This window comes from Ornithodoros turicata, chromosome 8 (genome assembly GCF_037126465.1).
Source record: "Ornithodoros turicata isolate Travis chromosome 8, ASM3712646v1, whole genome shotgun sequence".
NCBI classification, from domain to species: Eukaryota; Metazoa; Arthropoda; class Arachnida; order Ixodida; family Argasidae; genus Ornithodoros; species Ornithodoros turicata.
The window spans coordinates 25,203,754-25,224,357 of NC_088208.1; the positions used below are offsets into that span (position 1 = coordinate 25,203,754).

Here is a 20,604-nt window from a genome sequence, read left to right on the forward strand (position 1 = left end):
ATACAGGTGGGATGCTATGGGACACCTGGGCCCGTTTGCATAAACGTTGAGTAAGAGTCCCAGGCTCATTCTCAATAGACTTGGCCGTGCATTGAGCACACGCTCGGTGCGCATGCAGGAAGTGCAGCCAAGGCTATTGAGAGTGAGTCTGAGACTCGTACTCAACTTCTATGCAAACGGGTCTTGATTAAGCACACATAATAAAATTTGAAATAGTCTTGTTCACACTTGCTGGGAAAAAAGGAATTATGCTGCCTCTCTCATAGCCTTTTACTAGTGAATTGCTATTTTATGGCAAACGCACACAGGCGCTAATGTGTGCCAACCCCCATTGGTGCATACAGAGAACAAATACCAGTCAATACTTTCAAAACGAGTGGACAGTATGCTTGTATATGTCTCTTTCATCGCCGAAGACGGTATTTGTAGGGCTGCGCGAATATTCAGACTCTTCAAATACCGGAGCAAATATTTGCATATTCGAGTAGAATTCCGAAACAAATATGAAATTCTATATTTGAATTTCAAATCAAAGCAATGTCTTTTCCAAAACTGAATACATTTGAATATCTTCTGAACTGCGCTCCTTAACCCAAAAACTCCAGAAGAAGGGGCGTAAGACTAAGTCAGCGCTGCTGCATACATCCCATGTGCCTGGCATATATCCACAAGAATGCTTCATGTGTGTCGGGTTTGGTTATCTAACTGTTTGTTCTCTACCTGATTCCAGTATATGACTATTTGTTTCATATTAATTTCGGTTTTAAAATTACTATTCACACAGCCGTGCCATGTTACCAGCAAAGCATCGCAGCATGCTCACCACGTGTAGCACTGCGTGCCTCCAGCGCACAAGATACCCGATGGCTCCCAAATTTTCAGCTCCCTAAGATGGTTCAAACGGGGACTGCATACCTGAACGTGGAAGGTGGACACCGTCTCGTCGAGCATGTGAACCTGTACAGCAAGGAGACGTCCAGAGCCAGGCCGGGACGTGGCTGCCCCTGCCCGGCCCCCATCTGGGGACGTTGCCCTATCACTCTGTCCTCCCGCTGATGTCATACTCCGCTCAATAGAATCCACAGGTGTCACCTTGCCATTGTCACAATACCCTGAGGACCAGTGTAAGGAGTCTCGATTAATGTACGTGTCCGAAGACAGGACTCTTGTGAGACCCTTTGAGTCCTGAATCGATCCAGAAAGGTAACCAAAAAGCGTACAAACAAGACAGCACCGTGAATAAATAAATCAATATCAACACACGATAGCTGTGAAACCCGCCAATGCTTCCATGAAATATTAATTCAAAGCTATTCTTTAATAGTATGCAGATTTTAAGGAAACTTTGCCACCTGTGCGGTCTCTGTTAGGTGCGACTATGACGTTCGAGGTCGTACCAACAGGCTGTGTATGTGCCAATGACAGATAACACACAGGTTTGCTGCATAAACAGCATGATAACACTTGGTTCTTCAAACTTCACATGTTCTTAAGATCGGGACAGTACGTGCGTATAGTCTTGTAAGCTAACTTTCAGACTGTATTTCAGCGTGCACGAAACACGGCGCAAAACTTCGCTGTCTCGCGAAACAACACACCATGTACGGCATGGAAAGTAGTTGTTTTGGGTGACTTTCTTACGCAGAAATACACCTTAGTTACTATCACAAATTTACGTGATCTTCAGGATGTCCGTGAAATCAGTCTTCAAATTTGCAGTATGCTAGCCTCACCTATATTTGCACTAAAAACAGAATATTGCCCAGAACGTGATATACAGAACGTGATCAAAGACAAGCTTATGCATGTGCGCTCGAACGTTTTCACTCGGTATTGCGCGTGCTAAACTTGCTTCTCACTCACCAGTCGTTCAATGAGAACCATTCCGGTTGTTTGCACCAGCACTGATAATGCAACACACACCGACGTAGATCCCACGAGCGGCTCCACAAATGATTGCGGCGAGCGGCTCACTGGTAAGGACTGATAAACACCTCTTGAGCACACCACACAGACGCAAGCTCCCCCTTTTCGATCACTGCCCTTGGGAGATTGCTTCCCAAGTTGAATCCACACGTTCGCTGTTTTATCCCAGATTGTCAACGATACGCTCCAGAAGGTGTTTCACCTTACGAGGAAGCAGGCGAAGCAGGTAAACCCTGATCTGATAATCAAACACAGAAGAAGGAAAAAAAAAAGAACGAGAGGGAAAGAATGAGAGAAAAAAAAATAGCGGCTGTATAGGTGGCGCTAATGTCTGGCAGGTATTTTTGTATTCGTGCTCAAAGTTTACAGTTTGGTGAGCGTCACTAGGCCGGAACTGCTTTTTTTATCTGTCCGAATAATGTAAATCTGATTTCGTTCCTGCTTAGAAATATACGAGCACCAGAAGTGGCGCCACCGGTGACCGCCATGGCTATCACCGCAGCGGGTCGTCAACGAAGATGCGCGAACATTTAAATCTTTGAAAAATTGAACTACTTTCCATAATCTAAATCTTTGCTTTTCAAAAGCAAAATTATCAAAAGCACCACTGAGAGCAAATATAAATGTCATCAGTGCTTCCCAAGGCAGAATACGTCGTTTCTATTGAATGAATTTTCATGAAGCAAACCCCGTAGAAACCCACGTGGCAGCACCATGGAAATGTACACGTCCCATTAATATCGAGATGTCTGGGAAGTGACGTACATTGCTTGGACGTATCTTGGATGTACATGTACAAAGTCTACTGAAAGAATAGTCGCCTCAATGTACAAAACAGGTGAACGGGGTGTGTGCGAAAGTCCATAGGACATCAAACCGCAAGATATTGCCGAGATATGTCTCCACTGGGCCGTTATACTCTTATCGTTTCGTCAAACTATAGTCGCTTAATCTTTTTGACACCTTATATCTGCAGAGTTCAAGCTTGCAAAAATTCAACAAAATTCGTACTTAAAGCTGTGGCCTACGAGGGTGATCTGCCTTTTCAAAGTTGCATATGCGAAATCGCGCATAAAATTTAAACAAAACATTCACCTCACTCTGTTGCACATGTCTTCTACTGTTTACGATATTTGTCCTACCAAGAACATGGTGAGTAGGAACTGCACAGGTCTGGAGTTTTTCGGAGCTGTGCAACAGAAAGTGGACTGCAATTGCCTTCATATTATAACATGCATGGCACGTAAAACACACACACATATGCAAATGTGATAATGATACGGGGCTACTGCAGGTAAGTACTATTATAACTATGAGTAAATGGATATTTCGAAGCCGATGAAGCAAGTACAGTGGGCACTTACCAACACTGAGGCACCTCGTAGCTGAACACTCGATTAAAACGCGTGATAGCCAACCAGTGCACACATCAAATACGGTAACAGAAACACACGCATAAATATTGCCAGCCGGCCAGAGCAGTCTATCAAGTAAAGTGATTATTAAAAATGAAGGAATCATGCAAGTACCACGAACTTACCAACAATGAAGGGCAACCTGCAAATTAATGCTGCTGAACGCTTGATTTGCACACATGATAACCACCAGTGCACACAGGAAACAGAGCAACAGATACACACGCATAGAAATTACCAGTCAGCCAGAGCAATCTATAAACACAAGTAAAGAGATAATTAAAAATTAAGGAATTAAGCGTGTACCACGAGCTTACCAACAACCAAGGGCAACCTGCAAATTAATGCTGCTGAATGCTCGATTAGCACACATGATAACCAACCAATGCACACAGGAAACAGAGCAACAGATACACACGCATAGAAATTGCCAGCCAGCCAGAGCAATCTACAAACACAAGTAAAGAGATAATTAAAAATAAAGGAACTAAGCGTATACCACGAGCTTACCAACAGCCAAGGGCGACCTGCAAATTAATGCTGCTGAACGCTCGATTAGCACACATGATAACCAACCAATGCACACAGGAAACAGAGCAACAGATACACACGCATAAAAATTGCCAGCCAGCCAGAGCAATCTACAAACACAAGTAAAGAGCTAATTAAAAATAAAGGAACTAAGCGTGTACCACGAGCTTACCAACAGCCAAGGGCGACCTGCAAATTAATGCTGCTGAACGCTCGATTAGCACACATGATAACAAACCAGTGCACACAGGAAAGAGAGCAACAGATACACACGCATACAAATTACCAGCCAGCCAGAGCAATCTACAAACACAAGTAAAGAGATGATTAAGAATAAAGGAACTAAGCGTGTACCACGAGCTTACCAACAGCCAAGGGCAACCTGCAAATTAATGCTGCTGAACGCTCTGATTAGCACACATGATAACCAACCAATGCACACAGGAAACAGAGCAACAGATACACACGCATAAAAATTGCCAGCCAGCCAGAGCAATCTACAAACACAAGTAAAGAGATAATTTAAAATAAAGGAACTAAGCGTGTACCACGAGCTTACCAACAACCAAGGGCAACCTGCAAATTAATGCTGCTGAACGCTCGATTAGCACACATCATAACCAACCAATGCACACAGGAAACAGAGCAACAGATATACACGCATAAAAAATTGCCAGCCAGCAAGAGCAATCTACAAACACAAGTAAAGAGATAATTAAAAATAAAGGAACTGAGCGTGTACCACGAGCTTACCAAGAGCCAAGGGCAACCTGCAAATTAATGCTGCTGAACGCTCGATTAGCACACATCATAACCAACCAATGCACACAGGAAACAGAGCAACAGATACACACGTATAAAAATTGCCAGCCAGCCAGAGCAATCTACAAACACAAGTAAAGAGATAATTTAAAATAAAGGAACTAAGCGTGTACCACGAGCTTACCAACAACCAAGGGCAACCTGCAAATTAATGCTGCTGAACGCTCGATTAGCACACATCATAACCAACCAATGCACACAGGAAACAGAGCAACAGATATACACGCATAAAAAATTGCCAGCCAGCAAGAGCAATCTACAAACACAAGTAAAGAGATAATTAAAAATAAAGGAACTGAGCGTGTACCACGAGCTTACCAACAGCCAAGGGCGACCTGCAAATTAATGCTGCTGAACGCTCGATTAGCACACATGATAACCAACCAATGCACACAGGAAACAGAGCAACAGATACACACGCATAAAAATTGCCAGCCAGCCAGAGCAATCTACAAACACAAGTAAAGAGATAATTTAAAATAAAGGAACTAAGCGTGTACCACGAGCTTACCAACAACCAAGGGCAACCTGCAAATTAATGCTGCTGAACGCTCGATTAGCACACGTCATAACCAACCAATGCACACAGGAAACAGAGCAACAGATATACACGCATAAAAAATTGCCAGCCAGCAAGAGCAATCTACAAACACAAGTAAAGAGATGATTAAGAATAAAGGAACTAAGCGTGTACCACGAGCTTACCAACAGCCAAGGGCAACCTGCAAATTAATGCTGCTGAACGCTCGATTAGCACACATGATAACCAACCAATGCACACAGGAAACAGAGCAACAGATACACACGCATAAAAATTGCCAGCCAGCCAGAGCAATCAACAAACACAAGTAAAGAGATAATTTAAAATAAAGGAACTAAGCGTGTACCACGAGCTTACCAACAACCAAGGGCAACCTGCAAATTAATGCTGCTGAACGCTCGATTAGCACACATCATAACCAACCAATGCACACAGGAAACAGAGCAACAGATATACACGCATAAAAAATTGCCAGCCAGCAAGAGCAATCTACAAACACAAGTAAAGAGATAATTAAAAATAAAGGAACTGAGCGGTGTACCACGAGCTTACCAACAGCCAAGGGCGACCTGCAAATTAATGCTGCTGAACGCTCGATTAGCACACGTGTAACTAACCAGTGTACACAGGAAACAGAGCAACAGATATACACGCATAAAAGAATTGCCAGCCAGCCAGAGCAATCTAACAAAAAGTAAACAGATAAATAAAAATGAAAGAAGCACTCGGTTAGCACGCATGATAACAAACCAGTGCACACAGGAAAGAGAGCAACAGATACACACGCATACAAATTACCAGCCAGCCAGAGCAATCTACAAACACAAGTAAAGAGATGATTAAGAATAAAGGAACTAAGCGTGTACCACGAGCTTACCAACAGCCAAGGGCAACCTGCAAATTAATGCTGCTGAACGCTCGATTAGCACACATGATAACCAACCAATGCACACAGGAAACAGAGCAACAGATACACACGCATAAAAATTGCCAGCCAGCCAGAGCAATCTACAAACACAAGTAAAGAGATAATTTAAAATAAAGGAACTAAGCGTGTACCACGAGCTTACCAACAACCAAGGGCAACCTGCAAATTAATGCTGCTGAACGCTCGATTAGCACACATCATAACCAACCAATGCACGCAGGAAACAGAGCAACAGATATACACGCATAAAAAATTGCCAGCCAGCAAGAGCAATCTACAAACACAAGTAAAGAGATGATTAAGAATAAAGGAACTAAGCGTGTACCACGAGCTTACCAACAGCCAAGGGCAACCTGCAAATTAATGCTGCTGAACGCTCGATTAGCACACATGATAACCAACCAATGCACACAGGAAACAGAGCAACAGATACACACGTATAAAAATTGCCAGCCAGCCAGAGCAATCTACAAACACAAGTAAAGAGATAATTTAAAATAAAGGAACTAAGCGTGTACCACGAGCTTACCAACAACCAAGGGCAACCTGCAAATTAATGCTGCTGAACGCTCGATTAGCACACATCATAACCAACCAATGCACACAGGAAACAGAGCAACAGATATACACGCATAAAAAATTGCCAGCCAGCAAGAGCAATCTACAAACACAAGTAAAGAGATAATTAAAAATAAAGGAACTGAGCGTGTACCACGAGCTTACCAACAGCCAAGGGCGACCTGCAAATTAATGCTGCTGAACGCTCGATTAGCACACATGATAACCAACCAATGCACACAGGAAACAGAGCAACAGATACACACGCATAAAAATTGCCAGCCAGCCAGAGCAATCTACAAACACAAGTAAAGAGATAATTTAAAATAAAGGAACTAAGCGTGTACCACGAGCTTACCAACAACCAAGGGCAACCTGCAAATTAATGCTGCTGAACGCTCGATTAGCACACGTCATAACCAACCAATGCACACAGGAAACAGAGCAACAGATATACACGCATAAAAAATTGCCAGCCAGCAAGAGCAATCTACAAACACAAGTAAAGAGATGATTAAGAATAAAGGAACTAAGCGTGTACCACGAGCTTACCAACAGCCAAGGGCAACCTGCAAATTAATGCTGCTGAACGCTCGATTAGCACACATGATAACCAACCAATGCACACAGGAAACAGAGCAACAGATACACACGCATAAAAATTGCCAGCCAGCCAGAGCAATCAACAAACACAAGTAAAGAGATAATTTAAAATAAAGGAACTAAGCGTGTACCACGAGCTTACCAACAACCAAGGGCAACCTGCAAATTAATGCTGCTGAACGCTCGATTAGCACACATCATAACCAACCAATGCACACAGGAAACAGAGCAACAGATATACACGCATAAAAAATTGCCAGCCAGCAAGAGCAATCTACAAACACAAGTAAAGAGATAATTAAAAATAAAGGAACTGAGCGGTGTACCACGAGCTTACCAACAGCCAAGGGCGACCTGCAAATTAATGCTGCTGAACGCTCGATTAGCACACGTGTAACTAACCAGTGTACACAGGAAACAGAGCAACAGATATACACGCATAAAAGAATTGCCAGCCAGCCAGAGCAATCTAACAAAAAGTAAACAGATAAATAAAAATGAAAGAAGCACTCGGTTAGCACGCATGATAACAAACCAGTGCACACAGGAAAGAGAGCAACAGATACACACGCATACAAATTACCAGCCAGCCAGAGCAATCTACAAACACAAGTAAAGAGATGATTAAGAATAAAGGAACTAAGCGTGTACCACGAGCTTACCAACAGCCAAGGGCAACCTGCAAATTAATGCTGCTGAACGCTCGATTAGCACACATGATAACCAACCAATGCACACAGGAAACAGAGCAACAGATACACACGCATAAAAATTGCCAGCCAGCCAGAGCAATCTACAAACACAAGTAAAGAGATAATTTAAAATAAAGGAACTAAGCGTGTACCACGAGCTTACCAACAACCAAGGGCAACCTGCAAATTAATGCTGCTGAACGCTCGATTAGCACACATCATAACCAACCAATGCACGCAGGAAACAGAGCAACAGATATACACGCATAAAAAATTGCCAGCCAGCAAGAGCAATCTACAAACACAAGTAAAGAGATGATTAAGAATAAAGGAACTAAGCGTGTACCACGAGCTTACCAACAGCCAAGGGCAACCTGCAAATTAATGCTGCTGAACGCTCGATTAGCACACATGATAACCAACCAATGCACACAGGAAACAGAGCAACAGATACACACGTATAAAAATTGCCAGCCAGCCAGAGCAATCTACAAACACAAGTAAAGAGATAATTTAAAATAAAGGAACTAAGCGTGTACCACGAGCTTACCAACAACCAAGGGCAACCTGCAAATTAATGCTGCTGAACGCTCGATTAGCACACATCATAACCAACCAATGCACACAGGAAACAGAGCAACAGATATACACGCATAAAAAATTGCCAGCCAGCAAGAGCAATCTACAAACACAAGTAAAGAGATAATTAAAAATAAAGGAACTGAGCGTGTACCACGAGCTTACCAACAGCCAAGGGCGACCTGCAAATTAATGCTGCTGAACGCTCGATTAGCACACATGATAACCAACCAATGCACACAGGAAACAGAGCAACAGATACACACGCATAAAAATTGCCAGCCAGCCAGAGCAATCTACAAACACAAGTAAAGAGATAATTTAAAATAAAGGAACTAAGCGTGTACCACGAGCTTACCAACAACCAAGGGCAACCTGCAAATTAATGCTGCTGAACGCTCGATTAGCACACATGATAACCAACCAATGCACACAGGAAACAGAGCAACATATATACACGCATAAAAAATTGCCAGCCAGCAAGAGCAATCTACAAACACAAGTAAAGCGATAATTAAAAATAAAGGAACTGAGCGGTGTACCACGAGCTTACCAACAGCCAAGGGCGACCTGCAAATTAATGCTGCTGAACGCTCGATTAGCACACGTGTAACTAACCAGTGTACACAGGAAACAGAGCAACAGATATACACGCATAAAAGAATTGCCAGCCAGCCAGAGCAATCTAACAAAAAGTAAACAGATAAATAAAAATGAAAGAAGCACTCGGTTAGCACGCATGATAACAAACCAGTGCACACAGGAAAGAGAATAACATATACACACACATAAAAATTGCCAGCCAGCCAGAGGAATATATAACCATAAGTAAAGAGATTATTAAAAATGAAGGAAGCGTGCAAGTTCCACGAACTTACCAGCAACCAAGGGCAACCTGCAAATTAATGCTGCTGAACGCTCCATTAGCACAAATGACAACCAACCAGTGCACAGGAGAACAGAGTAACAGATGTATACGCATAAAAATTGACAGCCAGCCAGAGCAATCTATAACTACAAACAGATAATTAAAAATGAAGGAAACGTGCAAGTACCATGAACTTACCAACACCCAAGGAATTAATGCTGCTGAACGCTCGATTAGCACACATGATAACCAACTAGGGCACTCAGGAAGAACAGTAACAATAAAACAACATCCAGCCAGAGAAATCTCCTGGGAGAACAATAACACAGGATACGTAGGAACTGGCGTGCGCTTACCAATATGGAGTACCAACCATGATAGAACAGGGATCTCTCTCCTTTTTTAAAAGTTAGGATGTGTAGTGATCAGCGGTGCACATTGCCGTACCTGGTGGTTGTAGCAGTAAGGGCAGGTACATGGAAGGTGAGAGGTGTCCATTGTCGACATTATGAAGTATGCTGTTTATCTGTCTGTAAAAACAGAAATATGATTTTTTTTTCGGTTCCCTAAGCCTAGTTACTATGAGCCTACTATGAGCGTTACATTCCAAAAGCTGACGACCAACTGATCGAATGTGTCATCTCACTGGGCCTTGGGTCAAGCCAAGGAAGCAAAAAGCGACTTAAGTAAACCATTTTAACTGCAATAAAAAACTGCGAAAGTCACTTGTCGCGAGCCGCTGACAGTTGAAGAGCGAAATGTGTCGTCTGCTTTGTACCGTATGCATGTCGTCTGCCATAAGCACCGTGGCAGAATTAAGCCTGAAATGGCTCTTGCACAAATACCGTAACGGCACTTGCTGTTTGCACGAGAAAACATACTTTTTATTTTATTGTACTGCTCGTGCAACCAGTACCAATATTTCATAAGACTGAAACTCTATAGCATTGGTACGAAACCGAAACCATGGAAGCGTACTCGTGGAGTGATTTTCGCGTCCTCTTCGAAGGATAGATGGTGACCACAATATCACAATATTCCTCAGTTTTTTGGCCTTCAGCACAATTCGTGCATGATGTAATGATCATTTTTAGAAAAATGTCGCGGCCCGATGCAGGTAAGGCAAGAATAAATATCATGAGAAGACCGAAACCGAAAAACTTGTGGTGTCGTCACATGGCTTTTCGCATAGCAAAATAGGGCGTAGGGTGCCTCCTGCCACACCTTTCTCCGTGCTACCATCCCGTACAATGAGAAAATCCACAGCACCGACAGTACTTATCCATCCATCCTAAAACCCATTGAAAGGGGTTTTTAGGGGCCTTATTATCGCATCTACCTATCTAGGCGCCCTCCCTGTTTCGGACCACGAACTAAACCACCATCTCGCCTAGTCGAGATTGAACGAGATCATTGGGGTGTAGTGGAGACAGTTTAGGGCTAAACATGCAAACAAATCCATTGAACATATTTTTATACTTATGAATTCAATAGGTAAATAGGTTCCGTGTCAACAGTATAATATCTCACCAACATGTCTAACTCAAAGTCAGGTGAGTTTGGGCATTACGTACAACGCAGCGCTTTGACGGCAGAGCTTTGGCTCCTGACATAACACACTTTGATTAGAACGCTTCCAAGTACCGCATCACCAAATACAGATCACAAGGATCAGAAGCGTTAATTAGGAAAACAACTTGGCAATTGTGCGTTTCGCTGGCGAATCTCATAATTACAGTTGAACAGCATTCAATGGAATGGCCTCATACTGTGGCAATGTGAATGGGCACATGACATTCCGGTGAAGGTTCCACGCGATCTAGAGTATGAAAGTAAATACCATATGGAGCGCACTGTGGCTTGCGTAACTTAATGGTGTGAACGTAGCAACATCTCAGTTTCATGAGTACTTAGCATTAGTAAGCGTTTTCGATAACGCATAATGCGAGAGGCGGCGGCCTGCCATCTGCCCATTGCTGTTCGTGCGCAGTTCGAGAGCGCACAAAATAATGAAATACAACACAGGACAAAAAACAACTGTTCTGTAGTTAAAACAAACAAAGTGACAAACAAAACACAAGCCTCAAAGTGCCTGAGAAATATGATTAGCGCATTTGACCGGTAATCAGGAAGAGTAACTGTCGCCGTCTGGCTTTTTTTGACGGCTGCTATATTTCAACACAAGGCCACTAGGTTTCGAAGGACATAATTTTTTTGTGTACGCTTTTAACTTCACTGACGTGAAACAAAACTCAGTGAGTTCTTGGACTGTACGATGCTGCAATAGAGTGTTGCAGGGCAATGAACTCGTGAAATGAAATTTTATCAGTGAGTTCGCAATTATTACATTGTACTGTCTCTCCCTGTGTGCCCTATTTTTACTGTACCTTAACGTTACACAGGGAAGCCAAGCGAAGAAGTGTACGTCGTCGCCAAGTACGACTACACGGCACAGGGCAGTCAGGAACTGAGCCTGCGCAAACACGAGCGGCTAATCTTGCTGGACGACAGCAAGCACTGGTGGAAGGTTCAAAACTCTCAGCGCCAGTCGGGCTTTGTCCCATCCAATTACGTGAAACGGGAAAAGCCCTCTCTGTTCGACAGCATTCGAAGGCGCGTACGTAAACGTGGGGACACGAGACCTTCTCCGACATCGTCCCCTGTGGCACCCAAAGAAGATCAAGGCGGCGGAGGCAATCAAGTTGACGCGGCAGTTTGTGGCACCGCGCTTGTGCGTTATAACTACGAAGCCAAGCAGCCGGACGAGATTTCCCTCGTGAAGGGAGCCCGCGTGGTCGTGATGGAGAAATCGAGCGACGGCTGGTGGAAGGGCGAGCACTGTGGAACCATTGGATGGTTCCCTTCAAATTATGTTCAGGTGGGTGCTGCAAATTGGACTGCGTGTATTACGGTACGGTTCGTCGTGCACTTGTCTAGCTAAGGTAAAGCTAGCTAGTAAAGGGCTCTAGCTCAGGAGCCCTAGAACCGGGTAAAGTCTGGGGATATCTGGTGGAAAAGCAAATTTTTCCTGTGGAAAGTAACAAAATAAAAAAAAGAGCACTTCTCCGTACAGTGTTCGTACCGGTGGTTGAATTGGCACTCTGCCAAGCTTTCGGGAGTGTTGTCAGGTCTTACCCAGCGTGACATTGATGCGAATCGGGGGGTAAAAACGTGTTTTACGGAGTTCAAACCCTAAAACACAGGGCCCTAGTTACAAACAATTGCCGCAAGCACGCACCGGCTCCTTTGAAGCATGCACCCTTTACGACAGTGTATCTGACGGTACGACAGTATCTAGCTAGTAAAGGGTGCACGCTTCAAAGGAGCCGGTCGCATGCTTGTGGCAATTGTTTGTAACTAGGGCCTTGCGTTTTAGGGTTTGAACCCCGTAAAACTCGTTCTTACCCCCGATTCGCGTCATTGTCACTCTGGGTAAAACCGGACAACACTCCCGAAAGCTTGGCAAAGTGCCAATTCAACCACCAGTACGAACACTGTACGGAGAAGTGCTCTCTCTCTTTTTTTTTTTTTACTTTCCACGGGAAAAATTTGCTTTTCCACCAGGTATCCCCCGACTTCACCCGGTTCTAGAGCTCCTGAAATAAAACCAGATTTTTACTCCCCGCTTTTTCAAAAGCATGAAACCCGGAAACACGAGGCCTTATTTGTGACGTAGTACTACGCAGCATTTATTACAGACTGGGAGAAGATAAGGGGTCAACATTGTGTGACCGTAATAGATGGTTCACTTTCTTGTGGATATAGGACACTCGAAGGATTTATTTACTTTCTTGGTTTCTACCTTACAAAGTCCCTGCTCTTCATCGTGCTGTGGCACCGAAGAAGCTTTGACTTACGTTAAACGAATGCTGAGGCAGCCTAGAACCTACTTTTAGTTCTCTGCCCTCGAGGATCTTGAAAGGCCAAGAAAGGACAAATATTTTGTTCAAACATACATGCAACCTTCCAGCAAGCGAAGGTATTAGGGGAAACTGAACACAAAAAAGAACAAAAGGCGCAAGCGTTCGTTTGTAGAAACAAAAAGCAAAACTCAGCATGAGCGTGAAAGGTGCATGCACACTTGCACCTCTAAAAAAAAGAAAAGCTGTTATGGCATCTAAAAATATTAAAGAAAGGCCTACAGTTCAATAGCGCCGATAAAAAGGCAGGCAACCCCCGAAAATGTAACATTTAGACGTTTATGGGCATTTGTAGGCATTAATGCCTCAAATTGCGGGCCCTACTGACGTGCCATAACTGTCGAACTGAACTTAGCTGATTGGATGTGCAGGAAGAAGTAGAAGCAGCCACACCCGACGGGGACTCGTCCCTGCCTCCGCCAGCCACGGCTGTCCCAGTCATCGAGACAGTGGTCGCCCTCTACTCATTCACCTCCCAGAACGAGGAAGAACTGAGCTTCACCAAGGGAGAGCAGCTGGAGATAGTAGACAAGCCGGAGAACGACCCGGACTGGTGGAAAGCTCGCAACCAGATGGGCGAGATGGGCCTCGTGCCCAAGAATTACGTCCAGGTGGTGGCGAGAGGGCAGGATGGTGGATCCTCAGGACCTCCCAGTCTGGAAGGGAATCTCAGCCAAACGGGAAAGGAGGAGCAAGTAAAGAAAGTTGGGCTCAACGTCACGACCACCACCACCACCAGCAGCAGTGGGAAATGTAGCCGGCCAGAGCTGCAGGGCAAGGAGTGGTACTTTGGCAGCATTCCACGCAGCCAGTGCGACCAAGTGCTCAATGAGTTTGCCAGGGATGGAGATTTTCTCATAAGAGACAGTGAAACCAATGTGAGTGTGTGGGTGCTCTCTGCTTCCACATACCCCCCCCCCCCCCTTTGTTTTAAATTTTTTATCAGACAGCAGAGAGGCAACAGATGGGAAATACATGTAGGAATTGGATTGGGTTAATACCACCTAGATACAGAGCCTGCTCAGTCGTCGCCGTGACATAGCAAAAGAGTCGGCCAATAAGGATCGTGTTTTCAACGGCCGTAGCCAATCGCGAACGTGCTTTCAGCGGTCGCAGCCATGGAGACGAGCCACCGCCAGCCGCGTGGGCAGTCGCTGTCGTCTGCGAGTAGTGAGCGTCCCCGCATACTAAATGGGGAACAAAATAAAGAGCGAAACGGTCCCAAACGTTTTCTCAAGACTGGTTTTCTGGAAAGCATCTTCAGCTTTTAGCCTATAGGTACAACTTTGGGGAGTTAGCTGCGATTATTCGCGAGTTCTTGAATTTGCAGAACGGCGAATCGTTGTGGCAGACGAATTCTGACTATGTGTGTCCACATAGCGAAGGAGGGAGAGGAGGCGTTAAGCAGGCCTTCTGTATCTAGGTGGCGTTGGTTGGGCGCTTTAGTCATTCTTTTTCGTAACTCATTAAAGGAGCAGTGAAGACCCCATCCGTACGGGTATCGCTTACGACTACGAGATGCGATAGATTGTGCAGCGAAGCTCGTTGATGCCTTTTGAGAGTCCGTAAGTGAATGTGTGATGTTGACATGACTGCAGGAGATTGGGCCGGACGTCGCAGTTCATGCTGCGCCGCTAATGGCGGATTTTTTAGGATGTTTTTGTACGTTTTGTTGCTCAGCGAAAATATTGTACATGGTGGCTCATGATCATGGGTGAACCTAGAGGGGGGGTAAGGGGGTGCAGTTGCCACCCTCCCCTGGATCTCCAAGGTCACTTGCGGAAGTTACCCTCTTTGCACGCAGGCCGCCATGATTTATGCTCAGATGTCATAGGAACCTTACCTGCCAGATCTGCTGCATATGCATATAAGAGGTTTCAGTAGTCATTCTATAATCGAGTGTCTATTGGTTGAATGCTTTGCCCCCCCCATACCCGCCCCCGTAAAAAATCCTGGGAACGCCCATGGCCACGATAAAGTGCTCGATTAATTACGCGAGTCTTTAAAAGCGTCAAAATAATAAGTAAATTCCTCAGTGTATTGACCTGCTGTGAAAAGGGGGATGAAACTGTGACGCAAAATTCTAATTCTAAAGAACACATGATGGTTTAAAAGTGCACTTTATGATTTCACCATGCGTACTCCTCAAGCAGCCTTGCTGCCTCTTGCCAAACCCCCATCACGCGATGTAAATAACTAAATGAACTCAAAATGAAAGGCTAGCAGTGTGCCTGTATTCGCTGCACAGCAGTGTACAGTACAGTTAGTAACAGCGGCAATTAGTCGTGTTTATTTCAGTCAGCAAATGCAGTATACAAGTATACAAAAAGATTTGATACCAGCTTGCTTGCTTGCTCCTGTGTAGGTTGGGGACTTCTCAGTGTCATTGAAAGCTCCCCTACGAAACAAGCACTTCAGGGTGCACGTTGAAGACGGTGTATTCTGCATCGGCCAGCGACGATTCAGCAACTTGGACGACCTTGTGGAACACTACAAGAGGGCGCCAATCTACACCAGCCCCAAGGGTGACAAGATGTATCTCATTAAGCCGTTCCACAGGCCATGAACAATGCGTAACTTTGTCCTCGCTGCACACACACTACTGAAGTTGCCGGGCAAGTGTCGTACGCAGAATTTCCTCAGGGGTGCAGCGGTCGCTAGAGAAAAATGCAAGTTGTCACAAAAAGGCGTTTTTTTTTACAGCCCCGGGGGGTATCATGTTCTAGGCAGTATTGCCCTCTGGAAGAAGTCTGGTCTTGTCTTCCAAACGATGTGGTTGAAAATGTATTCAGGACAGTCTCTGAAGGAAGCTTCCGCCATTCGCTGCAAGATCGACCTATGGGGGCGACACCGTCACCTTTCTAGTATGGATAACACACCGGCCGATGTTTGGAGTTGATGGTTCTTTTCCGTAATTCTTTTGTATATTCACCGGAAGGTCACTCATGCCACAGTGGTACGATACCGTTCAGTTCCCCAATGCTCCACCTACTGCACTGAACGCGGAAAATAAATATATAAAACCAGACGACGCGAGGAAGCTACCCACACCACAGTAGTTCATCGTTTCTCCGCAGCGCACCGACACCGAGCTGACATGTCGGGCATATATAGTGTCAAAAAGTGGAAAATTCGGCATCCGCTGGAGGTAGATTGAAGCGTGAACCGCCGGTCGGGAGCCGCCGATTTCCTGCCGATGTAAGCCATGATATAGCTGCCAATATCAGTGTAGGGCCCTGCACTTAACCTTTAACGCATACATACCCCCGACCCTAAACGCAATGCCAGGACAGTGCCCAATAAAAGAACAGTCCCTGTTACTCCTGACCTGAGGTTTCTGCTTTAACATATAGGGTCAGATGTTCTCGGGCTAAATGCCTTTCGCAAATTCGAGGAATAAAAAAGTTGCTGTTGCTTTTTTAATAAAAAGTCCGCCGGTAAGATCAGTCGATTCCCATGCATTCGGATGTTCACAGGAGCTTTTGGTAAGCATCGTACCAGATGACACTTGATATGCACGCATAGAACAGCGCAAACGTGTTCTACATTTTACCCTAAAACATGAGGCTCTACATGTGTCCCGAGAACACAGCCTCCCCAGTCTTTCGGAGAGTTCAAGCCCCACAGTAATTTAGAGGCAACGTGCAAGTTACAGATTGCGTGAATCAGCAGAAAACAATCTCACGACAACTCTTCATTTTACTTCACCGTACGAATGCAGAAAGATGTCTGTCAAGCTCCTCATGCAATTACACTGCCATGAGAGCCAGCACGCCTTCAGTGCAACGGTGACTGCTGTGTGAGGAACTTGACTGGTAATGCCAAGTTGCGCCTGAGGAATTTCCTGAGGAATCTGCCGCCACATTTTCATTTTTTTAGATTTCCAATAGCAACTGCAACTTTATACTTCCCCTTTTCCTTGCCCGGCAACTTCGAAATCCTCCTGCTGCACCCGCAGCCCTCCACTCGTGCTGCAGTTTGTACGCACATGTCTGATTTTACTCTCCCCCCCTTCGCAGTTGTAAGATAGGTGTAAAAACTTTTACGCAACTATTCCGTCGCACTTCTATTTTTGAGCGAAACGTATTCGTTTTATGTGCAACATTACGGAACCCGCCAGGAACATTATTTATTGAGCCCGTACCTGTGTCTGGCGTGTGCGAGCTATATTTATGGAAAACTTGTCTGCTTCTGCTTTCTGCTGTGGTGCACAGGTGGGGGCGCTGTGGTCGCAGCTGGGCTCTGTAGTGTGGCCGAGGTACAAAGCGGCAGTAATATACTCAGCTTTTGTAATACACGACTGACGGATCTCTCTTGCGACGTGACGTGTCGTCTGTAGCGAGACGCGACGGGACACCATTGTTGTTCTAGTGTGCCATCTCCGCCACATTACATGCCGGCACAGCATGGGTGTGGCGGGGGATAATATTTTGCGTTTAATGTAATTACGAGTGTATGCAGGCGTGTATGCTTTCTCTGTGTTTCAGATAGGGCAGCTAGGAGATGTGAGCCTCGTATAATATTTTTGTGTTCAAGTAACTGCTCTTCCAATTTTTTTTTTTTTTTTACGTTTTAGTAGAGATGGGACGAATCCAGAAGCTCACGAATCCATGAATTTTACGAATCTCGAATCTTCCGAATCCTTTCTTATCTAAGGCCTTCATCTTATCTAAGGCCGTGGTTCTTTCTTAACAAAAAAAATAAAAGAGTTTAAAAAGCCAGGGAAAAAAAGAAACGCTTCGACTGAAACTGTTTTGAAGCAGAATTTGACATTTTTGTTTAATGAAAAATAAAATAAAAAATAATAATAGTTCTTTCAGTAGAAAACATGCCCATATACTGACTCTTAAATGCAAGTTTTTTTAGCATGTTGTTCGTCGACTAAAGGAAATACGTAAACTGTCGAGTCTCAATTCCTTCCATAAAACTAAGAAACGATCTAAAGCAAAACCATGTTACTTTTAAACGTGCAATATAAGAGTTCTGCCGGAACTCTTTGTCCAGAACAACGTAAACAAACAAATAAGAAAACGGAGCTGAAAGTTTTAAATTAATGCAGATTTTTGTTCAGAAACACCAGCATTCTCACCCGCTCAGGGTCAAGCCTACTGTGTTTTTGATCAGCTATGACACCCGATTACGCTGTGATTTTGGCGGTGCTCGCCGGCCAATCGGGCTTTCAGCGGGTTCCCTAGGCGACAATTTTAAAAAGAAACCACTCAACGTGGTTGGCGGATTCGAAAGATTCAATTTGCCGTTTTGGGCACTGAGATTCGGATTCCTGAATCCCTGCCTAGGATTCGAGGGTTCACGGATTCGGTTGGCCCATCCCTACATTTTTAGCATCTCCCCCATGTCTTTGTGTGTCTAGGTCATTGGACAGTAGAACGCAAGATCACCATCACTCCGACCCTCTTGACTTGCTTTATAGACAAATCAATCAATGTACTAGTCATTCAGTTACGTTTTACGGTGTTTTGACGGGGGACTTTTTTTAGAAAATGCTATTTTTAATTGTAGACATTCCACCGAGCGGCGAGGCTTCTATTGGACACAGCTTTTTTCAGTGCTGAAATATACTGTGTGGCCCAGCAATAGTGTGTTCCATTTTCGGTACATCACCAGTAATGCAAGAGTGCGTGCAATGATAGGCATGTGCTCTACCGAAAATTTGTTACACGTAAATTATATGCATCTGTACTGAATGATACAAGGTTTAGATGCTGACACAGGGCATGAAGCTGCTCCACTTACAGCACTGTGGATGAGACCCATTTGATTTTATGTGCATTATATCACACATTAATACCCCTGTCAGACGGGCGCACTTACGGCCTTAACGGTTACGGCCGTAAGTGCATACTGTCATTAACTTCTTGCCAGACGGTCTGCAACACGGCCTTTGCGACAAAACTGAGATCGAAGGGCAACGTCGTTCCTGCCAGACATTTTACGGCATTCCATCGAAACTGCCCAAGCCTCGTCACCAAACGCCATAGGCAGGATTTCGTGCATTTAATTCAATTCGAAATAAAATGTAACGTATGCATTTTTTCACTTTGCTTTACGTTTTATCTCGTCTGTTCGTAGTGACTTTCGTACCACTGCGTGCGGCATCGCACTGTGTCGTCTGCATCCAAAAAGTCGGACACCACTCAACAAAATATCCAAAGCACTTCAAAGCAAGTATCCAAAGCAAAGTATCCAAAACAAAGTATCCAAAGCACTTCAAAGCAAGCACAGTATAAGTTTGCTGTTGTATTTTCAAAATGCTAACCAAATGTTGTTTTCGTGTACTCGTGTAGAAAAAAAACGTGACTTCACTGCATTACATTCAGCGTTCGCATATGTGTTTATCGATGTGGACGTCATCGGCAAAATGCCTTCACGGATACCGTCTGGCAGCTTCCCAGAGCTTAAGGCCGTATCTAACTTACGGCCATTTCTTAATGCCGTAACCTTAAAGGCCATATATGTGCCCGTCTGACAGGTATAAGTGGGGCCTGACTTTTTCAGGTTAAATGCTTCGTGCAGATTCAGAAGGGGAAAAAAAAATTGGGTGCTATTCATACATTCGGGTGTTATCAGGTTATTTTCGTTCTTTCTGTCGAGCAAGTAGTCTACAAAGGTGCACGTGTGGTCAAACGTGCATTCCTTGCAAATTCTACTCACAAGTGCTAAATAATAATTACAACTGGATTGCTACTAAATAGTGGATGTGACGCGTGATACAATGCAATCGGAATTCGGGGAGAAATGGGGTTAACCTGAATCGGAGGGGGGGAGTTATGGAGTTGAACCTGAGAGAGTCCGACCCTGCATATGTATAAAGCTGCTGTTAGACTGGGTATCATGTGTTCATGAACTCAGAGGAGCATAAACTTGGATCATGCAAGTGCATGTCACGACCCACATTATTTCCAGTGGTTGGTCACATTTCATAGAACTACCTTTATTTATTGTCATGTGTCTGTGTGGAAAGGCATTTTTTAGTGGGAATGAAAAATCACCTGGAAGCGTGAAGTGGTGACAGTTGCGTGAGACGATTTTTCGAACTGCTCTGACGAGCGACACTTTTTGAATGCTTTCTAAGCGACTGTACTGCTTGTGTGCGAGATGTCACATTTTTCAGAGTGTGTGCATTGATAGTCACTTATCCTCCTTTTTGTGACCGTAGTGGAACACGTAATAAATATTTAAATATAAATACACGTAAGGGAA

The 20,604-nt window shown here is 44.4% G+C and overlaps 2 protein-coding genes and 1 long non-coding RNA gene across 3 annotated transcripts in view; 1 reads left to right on the top strand and 2 right to left on the bottom strand.

Annotated features, from left to right (window-relative positions):
* The window catches only part of LOC135366757 (FERM, ARHGEF and pleckstrin domain-containing protein 2-like), a 74,374-nt gene extending 72,179 nt beyond the window's left edge, over positions 1 to 2,195 (bottom strand). The window contains exons 1-2 of the mRNA XM_064599645.1: positions 1,864 to 2,195; positions 916 to 1,112 (exon numbers count right to left, since the gene is read on the bottom strand). Of these exons, the coding sequence (XP_064455715.1) occupies positions 916 to 1,062 (147 nt within the window). The 5' untranslated portion in view covers positions 1,063 to 1,112; positions 1,864 to 2,195. The remainder of the gene's footprint in view (positions 1 to 915; positions 1,113 to 1,863) is intronic.
* Positions 2,196 to 3,028: 833 nt separating this feature from the next.
* LOC135366090 (uncharacterized) lies at positions 3,029 to 4,043 on the bottom strand. Its single transcript, XR_010414090.1, has 4 exons — positions 3,659 to 4,043; positions 3,467 to 3,596; positions 3,291 to 3,409; positions 3,029 to 3,115 (listed from the first exon to the last, which is right to left on the bottom strand). It is a non-coding gene; the product is annotated as an uncharacterized LOC135366090 (long non-coding RNA).
* A 6,844-nt stretch (positions 4,044 to 10,887) lies between these two features.
* Positions 10,888 to 20,594, top strand: LOC135366761 (SH2/SH3 adapter protein dreadlocks-like). Its single transcript, XM_064599651.1, has 4 exons — positions 10,888 to 11,016; positions 11,866 to 12,341; positions 13,755 to 14,261; positions 15,749 to 20,594. Exons 1-4 carry the CDS (start codon positions 10,998 to 11,000, stop codon positions 15,947 to 15,949), a joined length of 1,203 nt encoding a protein of 400 aa, XP_064455721.1. The 5' UTR covers positions 10,888 to 10,997; the 3' UTR covers positions 15,950 to 20,594.
* Positions 20,595 to 20,604: the final 10 nt, after the last annotated feature.